Source organism: Ailuropoda melanoleuca, chromosome 7 (assembly GCF_002007445.2).
Source record: "Ailuropoda melanoleuca isolate Jingjing chromosome 7, ASM200744v2, whole genome shotgun sequence".
NCBI lineage: Eukaryota > Metazoa > Chordata > Mammalia > Carnivora > Ursidae > Ailuropoda > Ailuropoda melanoleuca.
Window position 1 is genome coordinate 50,953,879 of NC_048224.1, and position 15,346 is coordinate 50,969,224.

General features: G+C 48.9%; 1 protein-coding gene and 1 pseudogene across 4 annotated transcripts in view; both read left to right on the plus strand.

The window, feature by feature from the left end:
* GAPVD1 (GTPase activating protein and VPS9 domains 1) overlaps window positions 1-6,001 on the plus strand; it is a 74,852-nt gene extending 68,851 nt beyond the window's left edge. For 3 of the 4 annotated variants that reach the window (XM_011221122.3, XM_002916314.4, XM_011221123.3), the window contains one exon: window positions 942-1,082. In XM_011221122.3, coding sequence (XP_011219424.1) covers window positions 942-1,082 — 141 coding nt within the window. Of the gene's footprint in view, window positions 1-941 lie in introns of all 4 variants that reach the window. The other variant, XM_002916313.4, reaches the window with a different exon arrangement.
* Window positions 2,926-7,016, plus strand: LOC100464230 (annotated as a pseudogene).
* Window positions 7,017-15,346: the final 8,330 nt, after the last annotated feature.

Genomic DNA, 15,346 nt, shown 5'->3' on the forward strand with positions numbered 1-15,346 from the left:
ACCTCTCCTCTTTTAGCCTCTTATTTTCTAATTGTGCCATATTATTTTAAAACTTACTGACATCTCTCTCTCTTTTTTTTTTTAAAGATTTATCTTATTTGTGGGGGTGTTGGGAGGGGGCAGAGGGCGAGATCTCAAGCAAACTCTGCACTGAGCGCAGAGCCTGACGTGGGGCTCGATCTCACAACCCTGAGATCATGACCTGAGCCAAAATCAAGAGTTGGACATGCAACCGATTGAGCCCCCCCGCCAGGCACCCCATGTTTGTGGTATTTCTGCAATCTGAGCTCTTGGCTCAGTTAGCAACCCATAGGATCGGTGTGCGGTCGGCCTTCGTAACTCCTGCTGCTGGCCTCACTCTTCTCTCGTCCACGTGTGGTATGCCTGGTTCTCGTGCAGAGCCCGTTTGAACGTGTTCTGAGGCACAGGCTTTAGGTTCTCCCAGCCACTTAAAACACCTGTGTCCGTCCTTTCCCCGTGAAGAAAGTGAAAAAGCAGGAGATGTTCTGTGTCGCCTCTGGCAACAGAGGGCATGTTATCTTTTTAGTTTTTTTTCTTTCTTAGCGGATTCTACCCAGGCCTATAACTCACTGGCGTGTAGTATTTATTTCCTTATCAAACATTTTGGAATCCTGGGATGTTGAGGAAGTCTGCTGGGATTAGTTCAGTCTCTTTAGGGACCAGCAAGCTTCAGTGACTTACAAGGACAGAAAGCTCTAGATATAGCTCAGCAGGTATTAGAACCCGAGTTGCCTTTCCAGTATACTGTTGTTGTTCATACTGGGTAGGGGGTTTCTAAATCACTTCCAAAGAAGAATTTGGGGATTATTTTCAAAAAGGACTGGTATCTCTTTCATAGAAAAACATGTGAAGATGTTAACTTAAATTTTTGCAGAGCTGTACATCTGAGTATTTGACTCTCTCATTTTTCACTTCTCTAGGCAAATCCGCCCTGCTTGCTGTCCACTGTCCAGTATATCAGCAGCTTTTATGCCAGCTGTCTGTCTGGAGAGGAATCCTATTGGTGGATGCAGTTCACAGCAGCAGTGGAATTCATTAAAACTATCGACGACCGAAAGTGACCAAGACCAAGGCCCACCAAGGCAGCAGACTGTTAGGCGGGCAAACAGATCTCTTAGAAAATGTACCAGCTGCTTTGAAGGCTGAAGATTGTTTTTGTATAATATTGTACAGCATTCAGACATTTTAAAAACAGACCTTTACTAAACAGATTAATGAGCTAACAAGCAGGTTCTCTTTTCTTTGGGCTCTTTTCCTTTCTGTTGCATATTTGGTTATTTTCTTGTCCCAAGTAGAGAATTAGTACTGCAAAAAGGGACCACATTTTTCAGGTGTTTTGAAATATTAAAAAAAAACAAAATCTAGAAAATTCCTAGATCTCCATTCATGGATACCTATTCTTTCCTTTTATTTAAAAAAATAAAAAGAACAGTACACCTCTTTTTAGATGCTGTCTAATCTTATATGCATCTAATGGAAGGAGAATACCAGTTGCACTGAGAATTGTAATGGTGGTGACATTAGTGGCATTATCTATAAATACACTCACCTAGATTGAAAAGCTAAGAAGGAAATGTAAATATAATATATATTTATATTTGATGTAATATGGACATCTTCAGATTCTAATAAACAAGGAATATTGCTGATAGGTTGTGACGTACCCTCTTGTGAAATGGTTTCCTGGACAAAGTTTAAGCTAAGCTTAAAAGCAACAAACAAATACACAGAAATATTTATTAAAGTGGAAAAGCAGTTTCTTGAACTTTCTAGTTGTGGAGTTTGATGCACAAGGCTGCCTTTGATGAGGGATATAACAATCACTTAGACATCCCTCACCACGGACGTCTTTGAGCCTACAGGAGGAGGGAGGTAGACCCTTGAATCGCCATGTGTTGCGTACGAAGAACGGTAGACACCTAATACGTTACTGTGGTACTTCTTACCTGAAATACTAAATACAGCGTAGAAACCCCAAACAGAACTCCTTTCAAACCTTTAATTGTAATATATTTTTGATGATTATTCACATTGAATGACAGACCAGGAATTCAGTGAATGTCATTTTTTTAAAAACTAATTTGTATTGTCTGCTCTAGTGATACAAGTTTTACTAGTGATAAACTATTTTAATCAACCATATTATTCTTATGGAAAAAATCTATTTTGGCAGGTTTCTGTGCCTTTATTTCCCTCTTCTAAACAAAAGTCTATGTTTCAGTATTTTGGTTTGATTGTATATTGATAATCAGGAATCGGTTTTGGTGTCTGAGAACTTGGCCAAGCTTCAGGCACAAGTCTCGTACATAAGTCGTGACTGACTGGCTTCACTTTGTATGTTTCCTTAGCATGGTGAGCTGCTTCTGTGACACACCTGGTCCCGTACTTTGAGTCCCTTGTTGCGGGCAGCATTTCTAGGCATTTTTAAGGGCACTGACAGACAGCCGTGAGCAGATGAACACAGAGGCTGTGGTCTTCTCTGCAAGACCTCTGTGTTTAATTGTGCCTAAAGAAGCTAGATTTTCTTTATGCCTCCACTTCTTCTCATTGATTTATTTTAAAATACCAAGATAACAAGTTGCATAGGAGTGTGGGATGTGGTTTCTGCCTTTTAGGGAGAGATCAGAATTAAACGAGTACTACAAAGTGTCCTTGGGAATGTTAGGTCAAGCAATCTGTGTCGAGTCCTGTGCTTCATGGGTTGTGACTGTCAAAGTTGCCTCAGTGTTAGAAGTCAGGTCCTATCATAAAGACTTTGTGAGACAAACAGTCTGACACGATTTCTAAGACCTAGGGGGAGTCCATTTACTTCAGCATTTGATTCAATAGATGTTAAGTCAGTAGAAGATTTGGAATAGTTGAAGTACATTATTAATGGGATTTCATAGAGATTTTTTTCTCCAAATGGTTGCTGCATCTCTGCTGTGTTATAACTATGGAAATAAACGCAAAGCTGTGAACATGGCACAGGGCTCTTTTCTGGGGAGGACAAGGTGGCGAGTTGGGGGTGCCGGGCTGCGCTGGAGGCAGGTGGTAAGAGCTGAGGGGCACCGGAGCCAGGGGCGAGGCTAGAAGCCCGCAGACCCGGCGCCAGACGACGCCTCTGAGACAGGCAGGGGCTTGGGTCTCGCCTCCGGTGCTGGCAGCTCAGCACAGCCCAGCTGTTGGGGGAGCGGCGTAGTTTCCCTCTGGAAACCCTGTTAGGAGCACGGCCAAAGCAGCAGTCACCGTTGCGGGTGTGGCGTGGCTCGTTACAGCCTTGCTCTCCGCACTGAGGACTGGGTAACGGCGTGGCAGCGGTAGGGTGTGAGGCAGGCAGGAATTTGATTTCGTGCCTTCAGGAAGGAGGAACAGTTGTTCTTGGGTTCTTACTACACTTCCTCTGAGTACCCATTTTGTATGCAAGATTAGTGCAAAAGTATAAAATCACCCACAGGGAACATTCGGTAGCCACTGATGATGACATGGAATTTGCAACGATAAGGAATGTTAAATGGACAGAGAATGGCTCAGTTCGCACGCAGTTAACATCTCTAATGAGAAATGAGTTTGTGTCTTGTGTTAATATTCTGCTTCTGGAGAAAGTTAGGTCGTAGGAATACAGATCGAAGATTGCCTTTCCTTGTGAAGTTATTATTTTTTTAAGGCCTGGTAAACGTTTTGTTTTCTTTCTCCACCTTAGTTCCCATCTCAGCCACAGTAATTACTTTCTTCTGATTTTTCTTTTAAAAACCTGCTGATAAAAGCCTTTTTTATACAGATATTAAATCGCTGTAGTAAGAGAATTAGGCTTTGTGAGGGATTGAAAATAGACGAGTTGCATGGGTTTTCTTTTCCTGTTGTGTCCTGGAAGCCTTTGTTTAACGCAGACTTTCAGCATACGTGTTGCCGAAGTGCATGAGCGAGAGAACGGAAACCGGGCCCAGACGGCGGCAAGGCTGTGCTCTTGCCTGGGAGACCCTGTAGCCGACTGCGCATGCCCATCCAGCACCACTGGGGGGTTGCCTGCCATGGGGATTCCAACTGGGGCCAAGTCAAAGTCAACTACATACTTTAAATAGGGGAGGCTTTAAAGATTCCTTTCTCTGATGTGATTGGGCGTGGGAGGGGGAAGTAGGACCACACTTGCTCAAAATTATTAGTGGATTACATAGAAGTGATAGAAATGTAGTGGGGGTTAGCTTCCTCCGTGTGTGTCTTAGACTTTCTCTTCCTGCCTCTCCATTCCTGTTTCATTTCTTTAAGCAAAAGTCTATATTTTCCGTCTTTTTAGTTCTTTTAAGTCTAATGGATTTATTCTGTATGTAATTGCCATAATTTGCTGGGTGGGGGGGATCCGAAACAATCTTCTTGAAGCTCAAAGAATTTTTAGTTAGTAGATTAACAGTGATGAGGTAATTTGAGATATTTTGAATGCCAAAATGCTTGAGAACTTTGCCAGATTAATACTTAATATATTTTAGAATGTAGGTTACCCAAGAAGTAGGATGACATGGAATAGCTTTATTACTCTTGAGGACACTTGGAGAAAGGAAAACACAGTTTGCTTCAGTGTCACGGTTGGTGTGGAGTCACTGTGGAGCTGGTGTGTCCCACAGGCCTGCGCTCAGCAAAGGTCAAGTTCAAGAGGGAGGAAGTCCTCTCTACTTGGTTAATGGCAGACAGTGTGGACAGCGGCCGCACGCCTTAAGAATTCACCCCTGCTGAGCTGATACTCTGTCTTGTTTACCGTATTCTTGTGCTGCACCTGTATTAAAAAGCTTTGTACTGCCCCTCCTCTGGAAACCGATAAAACCTTCTATAAGCCTCAGTTAATGAGCTTGCACAATCTTGTATATGTGCAGGAAACTCCTCCTGTCCTCTACTGTGATGACTAATGTATCATATCATTCTGTAAAGCTGATTAAAAAGGGAGAGCAGTTGAATTCACTGGATTTTATGTTTCCATCATCTATTTTGTATGCAGAAGCAGTTCCGAAAGTGTTTTTGACTTCAGATATTACTAATTTCTCCATGAGTTCACACTTGTCTTTTTCCCCTGAATCTCTAAGGCTATTTGGTAAGTGTGGTCCAGGAAGGAGTGAGCGTGGACTCGCGGTTGCTAACGTGATAGTGAACATGTACTGTTTTCATGCAGGTCGTGTCTGACTCTTGTATGTCGTAGCTGGTCATCGGCCTTCGTTGTGCGAGCGGAAGCCCTCATCCCGGTATTCACTGAAGCCTTTATTAATCTTTTCGGCTGAGGGGAGGTGCTGTTAGACAGGGAGCCCTTGTCACAAGGTCACCGCAGGCTTCCCTCACTGGTGGAAAGGTGCTTTCCCTATATTGATTGCACTTCATTTAGAAGGAAACATTAAAAATTTCGGTTAGGGTTCCGTTTTCATTCAGTCTGTTCAATATTAAAATTAATGCTATCACTTGCCTAAAACTGAAAATAGAATTCAGCTTTTCTTGCCAACTTGGCATTCCCTGTGTGCTTGGACTCCTGTTATATTTGTACCCACTCAACCCCTCTCTCCAAATAAGTGGTTCCACAGCCCTTCCCGAAGGATGCTGAGCCTCGACACTGTTGAGCTAGGCCTCCCTGCAGCGCTGCCTGAAAATGTGTCATGATCCTGAGAAGCGACATCATTTCTCAGAAGCGCCTCTTGGCTATAAATGCGTCCTCTGCCTAGAGATTTAAGGATTCATTGAAGAGCTTTTGCTTCAGTCATTTCATTCCAGAAGAATCCTTTTCCATCTTGTTGGCGTACCAAGATGCAGTACATAGACTATTTTTAAAAATTGACCAAAGAGACCAGAAACACTCTGGCTGTGGGGATCCTGAAAACATCTTCCATATTTGGGAATAGCTCTCGGTTGCGAGTCATTGAACCTGTTGTAGATGCTGGACGTGAAAACCACAGTAGACTTATTTCTGTTAACTAGGAACTCAGCATATTGCTGGCCAAAAACATTAAATTTTATGTTCCTGTGAAAAGAGTATCTGATGTGATTTTTTAAAAAGTAATGTCTGTGCCCGACGTGGGGCTTGAACTCAAGACCTTGGGATCAAGAGTTGCCTGCTCCACCGACTGAGTCCCCCAGGTGCCCCTTCTGATGTGATTTTTAAAAAGAGGACATTTTCACCTCCGCTTTCCTTACCCCTCTTAATTTGTAGGTTTGACAAAAGTTTTGTAACCAGGGTTGTTGATTCATATACATAGCCGCTGATGTTTCTACATCATTCCTGGGGAACTCAGGGGATCTGTCCTTACTGACCAAATGAATTACAATCTCCGGGAGTGGGACCCAAAATTGTGCGACAGCGAGTTCTGCAAACCACTGATTTCCAAACTTCCCTCTTGAGAATCACCCGTTACTCTTGTTTGTAAATCCGAATTTATTGAGGATGGAATCAGGAATCTTTACATCCTTGAGTGATCTCCTGGCTCTAGGCTCTCTGGGCTAGAGAGTCAGGAAAAGACTCAAGATTAGATTGTAAAAAAAGAAAAACAGAAGCCGCCTTTCAAAGGGCTGTATTACAGGTACGTGATCAGCTTTTAAGACGTGAGTCTGAAATAGCAGGCAGCTTGGTTCTTGGAAGATCTCTGAATCATGTGCATTTATCAGGGCACGTGGGTCAGGACCCCGTCATGAGACGGAAGAAAAACACCCAGTCGCAGCGTTTTCTCCGGCAACAGACGAGATGTGGCGATGAGGGAATAGTGAAGCTTAGCAAGGGGGTGATGTCAGTCAAAAGACAACATGGCACAGTATATCATTATTCTAGGCAGGTCTCAGATATGGGGCCCTACTGGTATATGAAGAAGGGTCTTGAATTTATGTGGAAGGGGAAGTAGACTACGGTGAACTCACAGATATAAAAACAATGGAAGGTGACCAGCAGCCACAATCCTGACAACATTTTATTTCTGAATGACCAAACGAGGACATGGAATGGACAATTCTTATTTGGCCGTTTTGTGGTGGTCTTGTTTCCAAATCATATATAGTCGTTATAACTTTTAAGGGCAAGAATTAAAAGTATTTTTTATAAAAACAGAACTAAGTCCTTCAGGTGACATTCTCAGGGAAGTTTGAGAAGTGCCCGGAGAGCCAGCATTTCACAAAGCAGGAACCAATGGCCATTCTGCCCCACCCGGCTGGGGGTGTCCATTAGCTTGTGACCTCATCTCATAGCCACTGAATCAGAATTTCTGGGGGGAGGGCCCAGCAATCTGCATTCCTAGCAAGCTCCCCAACTGACTGATGCTCGCTAAAATTTGGGATCCACTGCAGAAGGTGTTGAGTTCGTAAAGGCTCGGCTCCAAGTCCTGCAAGGGTAGCAGGTGCGAGAAGGCAGGCTTTTTTAAAGGAGAAGAAATTTTGCCAGCCAGCCAGTCCAATTTATCCTCTATGGATAACTCTTTTTATTTGCTTAAGCCCAAGTGTTTTCTTCATAACCCGTGTGGTTATGTAAAAACTCTCTTCCGCAAACCTCAAATGGCTAAACATCCCCAGAGGATCTTGGTGTTCAACTGTCGGTACTAAAAGATACTTGTCTAATCTACCTCCCTGTTTTTGCTTTCAACACGTCTCTTTCATTTCTGTTGTGTTTTGTTTCTGTTCGTAACTGGTGTCCCCATGTGAAATGACAGCATGGGTCCAGCAGCCCCTGGCTTCTGACTTGACTTTAGCTCCCCAACAGCAGCCTGGGCCTGGCCCTGCTGGCAGCGAGAGAACCTTCGCTTCCCTCATCCCCTATTTCGGGTCCCCTCAGTCCAAATCCTGGATTTATTTTCCTCTCTCCTGCCCACCTCACTTCCTGATCACCAGCAACCCCGGGTTCCCTCTCTTGCGGTGACGGTGACGCTAGTGACAGGGGAGAGGCGCTAGGGGAGCAAGTGGGGAGTGAGTCCGGGAAGGGGAAGGAGGCAAGTGCAGAGGAACAGGAGAGATGCCCGAAAGGGAAGGTGGCAAGGGCCTCCTTCCAGCTCAAAGCTGGGCCACACCCACCAGCCCCAAGAGGGTTTTCCCCCTCCCTGGAAGACTCCTGCCGCCTCCAGAAAAGCCATGGTGCTGAGTGGTGTCTGGTCGTAGTACCTGGTCCAGGAGCCTGAAGACGGTTCCTATCTTAGCTTTGTCACGGAACCTGAGGTAGGTGACGCCTCCCTGAGTTGGGCTCTATTACCTCAGTGACCCTTCCAGTCTCTGGTTTGGTCACATGTATATTACGATTATATATATAAAATCTTGAAATAGTTCTCCTACGTCATCATTTAACTGAGGGATGGAGCTGACTTGCACGGACCCCGTGGAGGTCACAGAATGGGGGCAGCCCTGGCTGGGCCCCTAGACATTCCAGGCACGCACAGTCAGCTGTGAGCACAGAAACCACTGGAAAGGAACCCAGTTTTAACTGAAAGGCTCCATTGTGAACCTACATCGATTGTGCTGTGGGGTCATGAATACTAAGTCCGGTGGAACAGTTTCTGAAGCTTTCCTTTCGACCATCCGGGTTTGGACACTCAGTCGGTAAGTGCCCCGCGGGCCTGCCTCGTGCTCTTCTTCACCGCCCCCGTCTCTGGATCCCCCAGGATCCCCCAAACCTCCTGAGGTCTCTAGAGCAACATCTGCTGAATGTGCCCCTACCTCCACGGCCGTGTTTCCTGCCCCCCCCCACCCTGTGTTCTCCCAACCGCCTCCCTCCCGCCCTTTCTCCTAGGTGCCCTTAGAACTGATCGGGTCTGATCAGAGTCCCTTCTGCCTCAAATCTTCTCTCTTCTATTTTGGTTCCAACCTACTTTTCAGCCTTATGCCTCTGTTCTTTTCCAGCTCCACCTGGGGCCTCAAAACGCTCACCTCTGCCCCAAACTGTCATGCTTCGCCCGCCTGGAAACCTCTGCCCCTACTGAGCCCCCTGGTTTCAGCGCCTCTCCCTACCACTCCAGCTTCGGAGGGAGGAAGGCAGGCTCCCCAGTGCCCCCAGCCTTCCCTCCGTCCCCAGGGAGGCCTCATCCCCTGTACACTTCTCTGCAAAGCAGTGATCTGCCTGGACCCCATGCTCTCCTAGGGGATTGTCCCACCCCAAATGGCAGGTGTCCCCAGATGTCTGCAGGTGGGGGTGAAGGAGAGGACAAACTGTAGTAGCTCCTCGGTGGGGGGATGTCACTATCTTTTCTTCCCAGATGTGGCCCCTGTAGGCTCTCCCTCCCCCACCTTCACATCCTCTGGGAAGGCACCTTGCCCCAAAGCCCTTGGCCTCCACCTCTGTAGCCCCAGCTGGAGGAGGAACGATAAGGAGCCTCACACCCACTGAAGTGTGGGCACAGCCATACCAAGTCCCTTCTGCAAGGAACTTAGACTGTGTGCTCAGCCTCCGGGCCAAGGTCAAGGTCCATGGTCCCTGGAGGCTCAGGCCGGCGGCCCAGGATACCTGGATTCTCCAACTGCAGCTGGTCCTCAGGTCTGCAGACACTAGGGCACTTGGCTGGGCCTCGATGTCTCCTGCTGCGCACCCCTGGCTGGTTCACTTGGGGCTGCCCCAGGGACACCAGGGCTGGGGTCATGCCCTTCCTCCCACTTCTTCCCTTCCCTGTTCCAGATTCAGGCGCCAGGTGGCTGCCACGCAAAGAATTGGTATGGGCCTTGCTGGGCCATGTGTAGCTGAACCACCAGGGAGATGACGTCACCAAGAAGAGGGAGCCTGGGGATGCCTTGAGGCAGAGGCTATGCCACAGTGAGGCATGTGCCCCCCACCTCTTACCAAGCACAGGCTGGGGATGGGGGATGTCAGGTACCCTGCTGAGCGCCTGCCCCAGTGACAGCCCACTCACACCCAAGTTCGGCTGTCCGTTTGCACCACCCTCCTCCTGGCCCTTGTTCCCCAGGGAACTGTTTAATCCTACTCGGTGCAGTGGGGATTATCATATTTATTTATTAATGGGGGGGGCTACAAACCAGGGTTCTCTGGGGCAACAGTGTCCTATCCTGCAGGAAGTCCGGGATTTGAACCCACTACAGCATGCCCGCCTTTGCAGGCTCTTCTCCGGAGGCTTACCCGGGGTGGGGGCCACAAGAGAAGGGCTGGGATTTGCTGTTTCCTGGGCTGGTGCTGGGCTGGCCAGGTTCCTCCCAGGCCCCTGCTTTGCTGTTCCTTGGGTGACATCTTGTGGCCAAGGACAGGTACACACCAGTGGCTGAAAAGGCTTGCCAGGGAAGGCCTGGTCAGGCCCTTCTGGAGGAGGGCTCCTGAAGCCCAGGAGAGCAGGTAGGTTCCTGGACACAGGAAGAACCAACCAGTCCCCCTTCATCGGGCCTTTCACCCAACTCTTTACTGGGACAGCTCTAGACAGACCCCGGGACCCATGCTTGTCCCCCCCACTCGACACACACGTATACCACGTTCCTGCTTGCTCGCCCTGTGTTTTAGCGAGCAATAACCATTATTCTCAATATAGAAAGGGTTTCCTTTTTTTTTTTTTAAGTAATCTGTACACCTAACACGGGGCTTGAACTCACAACCCCGAGATCAAGAGTTGCATGCTCCACCAAGCGAGCCACCCAGGCGCCCCTAGAAAGTGTTTCTACAGCAACCTAATGGCAAGGTTATTCTTCCCATCTCACTGATGAGGCAGCAGCCCTGAGTCACAGCCAGTGAGGAGCCAAGTCAGGACTGAGCCCAGCTCTGGACAGGCTCCTGGGCTAGATGACCTTGCTGGACAGTCTAGTTCTCAAACTGTGGGGACCCCCCACACCCCATCCTTCAGGAAGGAGCTACCTAAGGGTGGTTGTGTGGTTAGTCACACTAATGCCTCGAGTTCTGGGACCATTTTCATGTGCCAGGCACAGTCCGGAGTGCTTTATACACGTTATTTCACAGAAGCCGGGTAGTATAAGGAGCCCCATTTTACAGATGAGGAAGCCAAGTCTCAGAGTGATGAGGTGGTTTATCTGAAGCCACGTAGAAAATAAGTGGCTGAGTTTGGATCTGATCCAGCTCTAGAGGATTCCCAAGTCCTTGTTTTTAGCTACTAAGGGGTCCTGTCTGCCCCTCTGCAAGATATCAGCCTGACAGGACTGGGGGGCGGGGGCCCTCCCGTGGCATGGAAGTGAAGGAGTTTTGCAAACTGTAGAGGACGGCACCCCTGCTAGTTCTTTATTCTCCTGACCCTGCTGTGTGCTTCTGCTGCGCCTGGGATCCTCTCGAGGGCAGGGCCAGACACGGGTGGCCTCCCCAGTGCCCAGCATGTAGCCCGGCACCCGGCAGGCACCAGCAGATCGGGCTGAATAGGATTCTCTGGAGCAAGGAAAGCCGACCTCCCCGCTTCCCCATGCACAGCCAGGTCCACTTCCCAGTGTCAAGGCCACGGCAAGGACAGAAGGAGCGTCTCCGCCTCCCCATTCACTTTGTGCAGAAGAAGGGGTGACCTTCTTCTTTGTTGTAACAGGCTGGCACCTGGACTCCCACGCGGGGCCCAGGGGAGAGAGGGCCCATTTGCTGGGGACCCTTTACAGACCCCTGAGAAAGCAGCAGGGCGGGCGGAATATAAATGCGGCCGTGAACGCAGAGGAACAGATGAGAGAGAGCCTCCAGGTGACGGGGTGGAGAGGACCCACCAGGGCAGCCGCCTCCTCTCTGTGCACAGATTGAGCCCATGATGAAGATGAATTGAAACCCCTTTGCTGGAAAATGTGGAGGCAATCAAGAATGCTACCTGCGCCTAGGGGCCCTCCCACCAGCTCTGAGCAGGGAAATGTTAGGATTTGGAATTTCAGCAGTGGCCACGTGGTTAGCACGGAAACCAGGCAAAACTCGTGACAAGCAGCCCCAATTACAGGATAAATGATACGGGCCGCCCGTTAGCTTGGCAGGAGTTAGCGGACTCAAACAGCGGCGGCGGGCGGGGACCGGGCGGCCCCCCACACACAGATGACAGCTTGCTCGAAAGAAAGAAAGCCCAGGTTGGTGACAACCGCAGGCCCCTGCCTCGGGCCCCTCGGTGAGGCTCTGGAAATGACCAGAAGCCTTTTGAGCCAGTGGCTGTGGGAATTAAAAAGGCTGGTTGAGGGGGGGATGGTGGGAGATTGTTTTGCGGGTTATCTAGTGTTCACTGATGAAAACAAACCAAACTTGTCGCTTCCAAAACCCACAGTGGGAGGCAGGACTGATGAGGACACTGTGTCTTCATTTTCCAGGCCGAAAAATCCCAATTTTTCTCAATATGTCCACCGCAGAGCAATATGTGATCATTCGGTCGCATGCACGGTGGACTGGGAGGAAAGGTTTGCTGAGCGAATTAATATTGTCGACGAGATTGCAGGGGGCATGTTTAACTCACTTCAGGTGCTCTAGAAGATTCGCACAATGGATAAGCTAATTACAAATCATGCCTATTTATTCATTAAAAAGGGCCTGGGGGAAATTCAAAGAGGCAACACTGTCTTAACTTCATTCAATTTGCAGTCTGTGATTAAACGGAACACAGCTGCAAGACTCCAGAAATGTTGCCTGATACCCGCCTTCTCCCTGGTGGAGACTGACCTCTTCTCTGGGGGCCTCTTCCACTCTCAAGCCGGGTCTTGTCCTTCTTCAGCCCTTCGGACGCTCACTGGCTACTTGGGACTTTGGGCAAGTCCCTTTACCAGCCCGTGTCTCAGTTTCCTTATCTGTGAAGTGGGTTCATGACCCTCTGGCTGTCGGGATTCCTGAGGAATAAGGAGGTGACAGATGTTCGGGGTCTGTTTCCGAGCTCGGACCGTAGCTGTGTGGCAAGAGCCTTCTTCGCCCTCCCGCTCTGCCTCGGTACACCGGGCTGCTTGCCCTCCCGGTGCTGGATAGAACCGGCCTGACGTCTCCCAGAGCCCAGCTGTCCTTCTGGGGCACGGTGACCACCAACTGTCTCAATTTGCCCAGGACTGAGGGGTTTCCCGGGATGTGGGATTTTCGGGATTAAGACCGAGACAGTTCCAGGCAAACCCGGACAGCTGGTCGCTCTGTGCTCAGAGCCCCACAAAACTCTCCTTATCTAAGTGCCTTCAAATAAGTGAAAAATAGAGCTAGCTTTATCTTCAGTCCTTGCAAACGTCTGGGAAGCCCAAAGGTTATTTATTATCACCAATAAATTAGAAGAACCAAACAGCCAACGTTTGCTTAGCATATTCCGACGCACGAAGTGCTTTTAATTTACGGAATGAGTGTTTTGGGGCTTCCTTTCCATGCACTCAGCACCCACTCACGGAACCCCCAGAGCAGATGTGGGAAACAGGAGTCCAGGGGCTGTGGCAAGGTTCTTGTCCCTGGTCCTCTGTGAGGCCACAGATCCGGCAGCTCCTTGGATTCCGCACCTCGGCTCAGTGCGCTGTTTCTGTCCCTCTGTCTGCCTTTTCCGGGGGCTTCCTTATCTTAGGAAGGGTCCCTAGCCTCAAAGTAAAAGATTCGCCTGGACCATATGAGATTACCCTCTCTGTGGACCCAAATATGGGTGGTTTCATTCGGTTCAACCTAGTACAGGAGTGGTGATGATGTTCAGACCACGATGCCGCTTGAGACACTCCGTTCATTTTTCTAAGCCTCAGTTTCTCATCTGAGGAATGGGAATATTAATAGTTTCCATGTCCCAGGGTTGCTGCTGGAATTAAACGAGATCATCCGTGCACAGCATTTCAGTAATGCCATACGTGACACAGAGTATGTGCTCCCTGAATGAGGGCTCTTATTTTTGGCTCGTATCCGAGCGTGTCCATCTTTCTGAGTTGCTTGTGGTCAGCCGTGCGGCAGGCAACCGACAAACGGTGGACTGAAACAGCAGACGTAGGTGCGTGTTTCCCAAATGACCTTGAACTCACATCCCAAATGACCTTGAACTCACATAGGCCGCCTTCCCCTCCGCCAGCCAAAGGGCTCTTGCTCTGCCCCCCTTCCCTTGGAAGCTTCTCGGTAAAACACCCCATTTCCCATGGCTCCCCTCGGGGGCCTGCTGGGTTGTGAGACATGTTTCCGTCCCCCCTACGGTTTCCAAAACATACAAATCATTCTGGCTGCACTTCTGTGTTTCATTACTAGGGATGCACATCTGAAAACAGAGGGTGAGGTGTAAAAGCAACATGCAATTTTTATTACATATATCTCCAAATCTGCCATTAGGCCCGTCCCCGTGGTGTTATTGACCTTGATTCTTTCTCATTTGCATCCTGCATTTTTCATCCTTTGGAATATGGTGTTTTGGGACTTCTCCATCATTAAGTGGATTTACAGCAATTTCCCTGTGTGTTTTCTCCAAGGGATTCTGTTATGAGATGCACATTAAATCTCCATTAATACCTCATTATCCGACTGATAAGATTACCATGATAATGAGGCAGAAATTCTAATTGTTTCACTTCTTATTGTGCCTTCCATTTAATCCTTTACTCTACCTGGAAGTTGGTCACGAGCTGGTGAGCACCAGGCTGAAAAAGACTTTCCAAACAGAGGACCAGAGGCCGGTTGTGATCAATAGTGACGGGGGGAGAGAAAGGAGGTGGGATAGTGTTTAAATTAATTACATTTCCTGGGCAAAAAGTTTGGGGGTGGGAAGCCATCTGAGGTGGGCCTAGTCGGCTTATGGAGCTCCTCGGCTCCTGTCCGAAACACACTCACACACACACACACACACGCACACGTGTCCACGTGCACACACGGGCATGTGTATGGATGCGTGGGCACATATTTTCACCCACACACAACCACTCACATGTGCACACATGAGACACATGTCTGAACTCCAAGTTCAAGAGAGCCTGGCCTCTTGACCTCATGCTGTTTTCCCACTGGCCCGGACCCTCCTCTAGACCTTTCCTGGCTCTGGATCTCTCCGTGAACCTACCTTCCAGATTGATGAACTCATTTGACCAAGAGTCAGAGGCACTGAGCCAGAAGACATTGGCGGCAGGAAGGGAGGGATAGAGACAGAGGGAGAAGGGGCCTCTTCCGGGCAGAGCCTGCGCAGGACTGTCTAGGAGGGCCACTTTCTCAGGGGCATCTCTGCGCACCCCCCAGTCCCCTCCCCGTGTCCCTAGTGTGGTCATCTGCTTCAGGTCAGCTCCTGCCATCTGTTGGGGAGGGAAGTCCCCTGACACTGTCCTGGTGACACTGCCCCCCAGCTGCATGTCACCGGGAAGCTCCCCTAAGGGGGGTTGCTTGGACTTTCGAAGAGACAGGCTCTTGGCCTTTATCCTGCCCTTGTGCTTGGAGAGCCGACTCCCACCCCCACAGGAGCCCTCCCTTGAGGCAGAAAGAGCATTTCCAAAGATTCTGCAGAGATTTGGAAGTAGTTAGCAGGATGGTGGCTGCAGGGGCTGG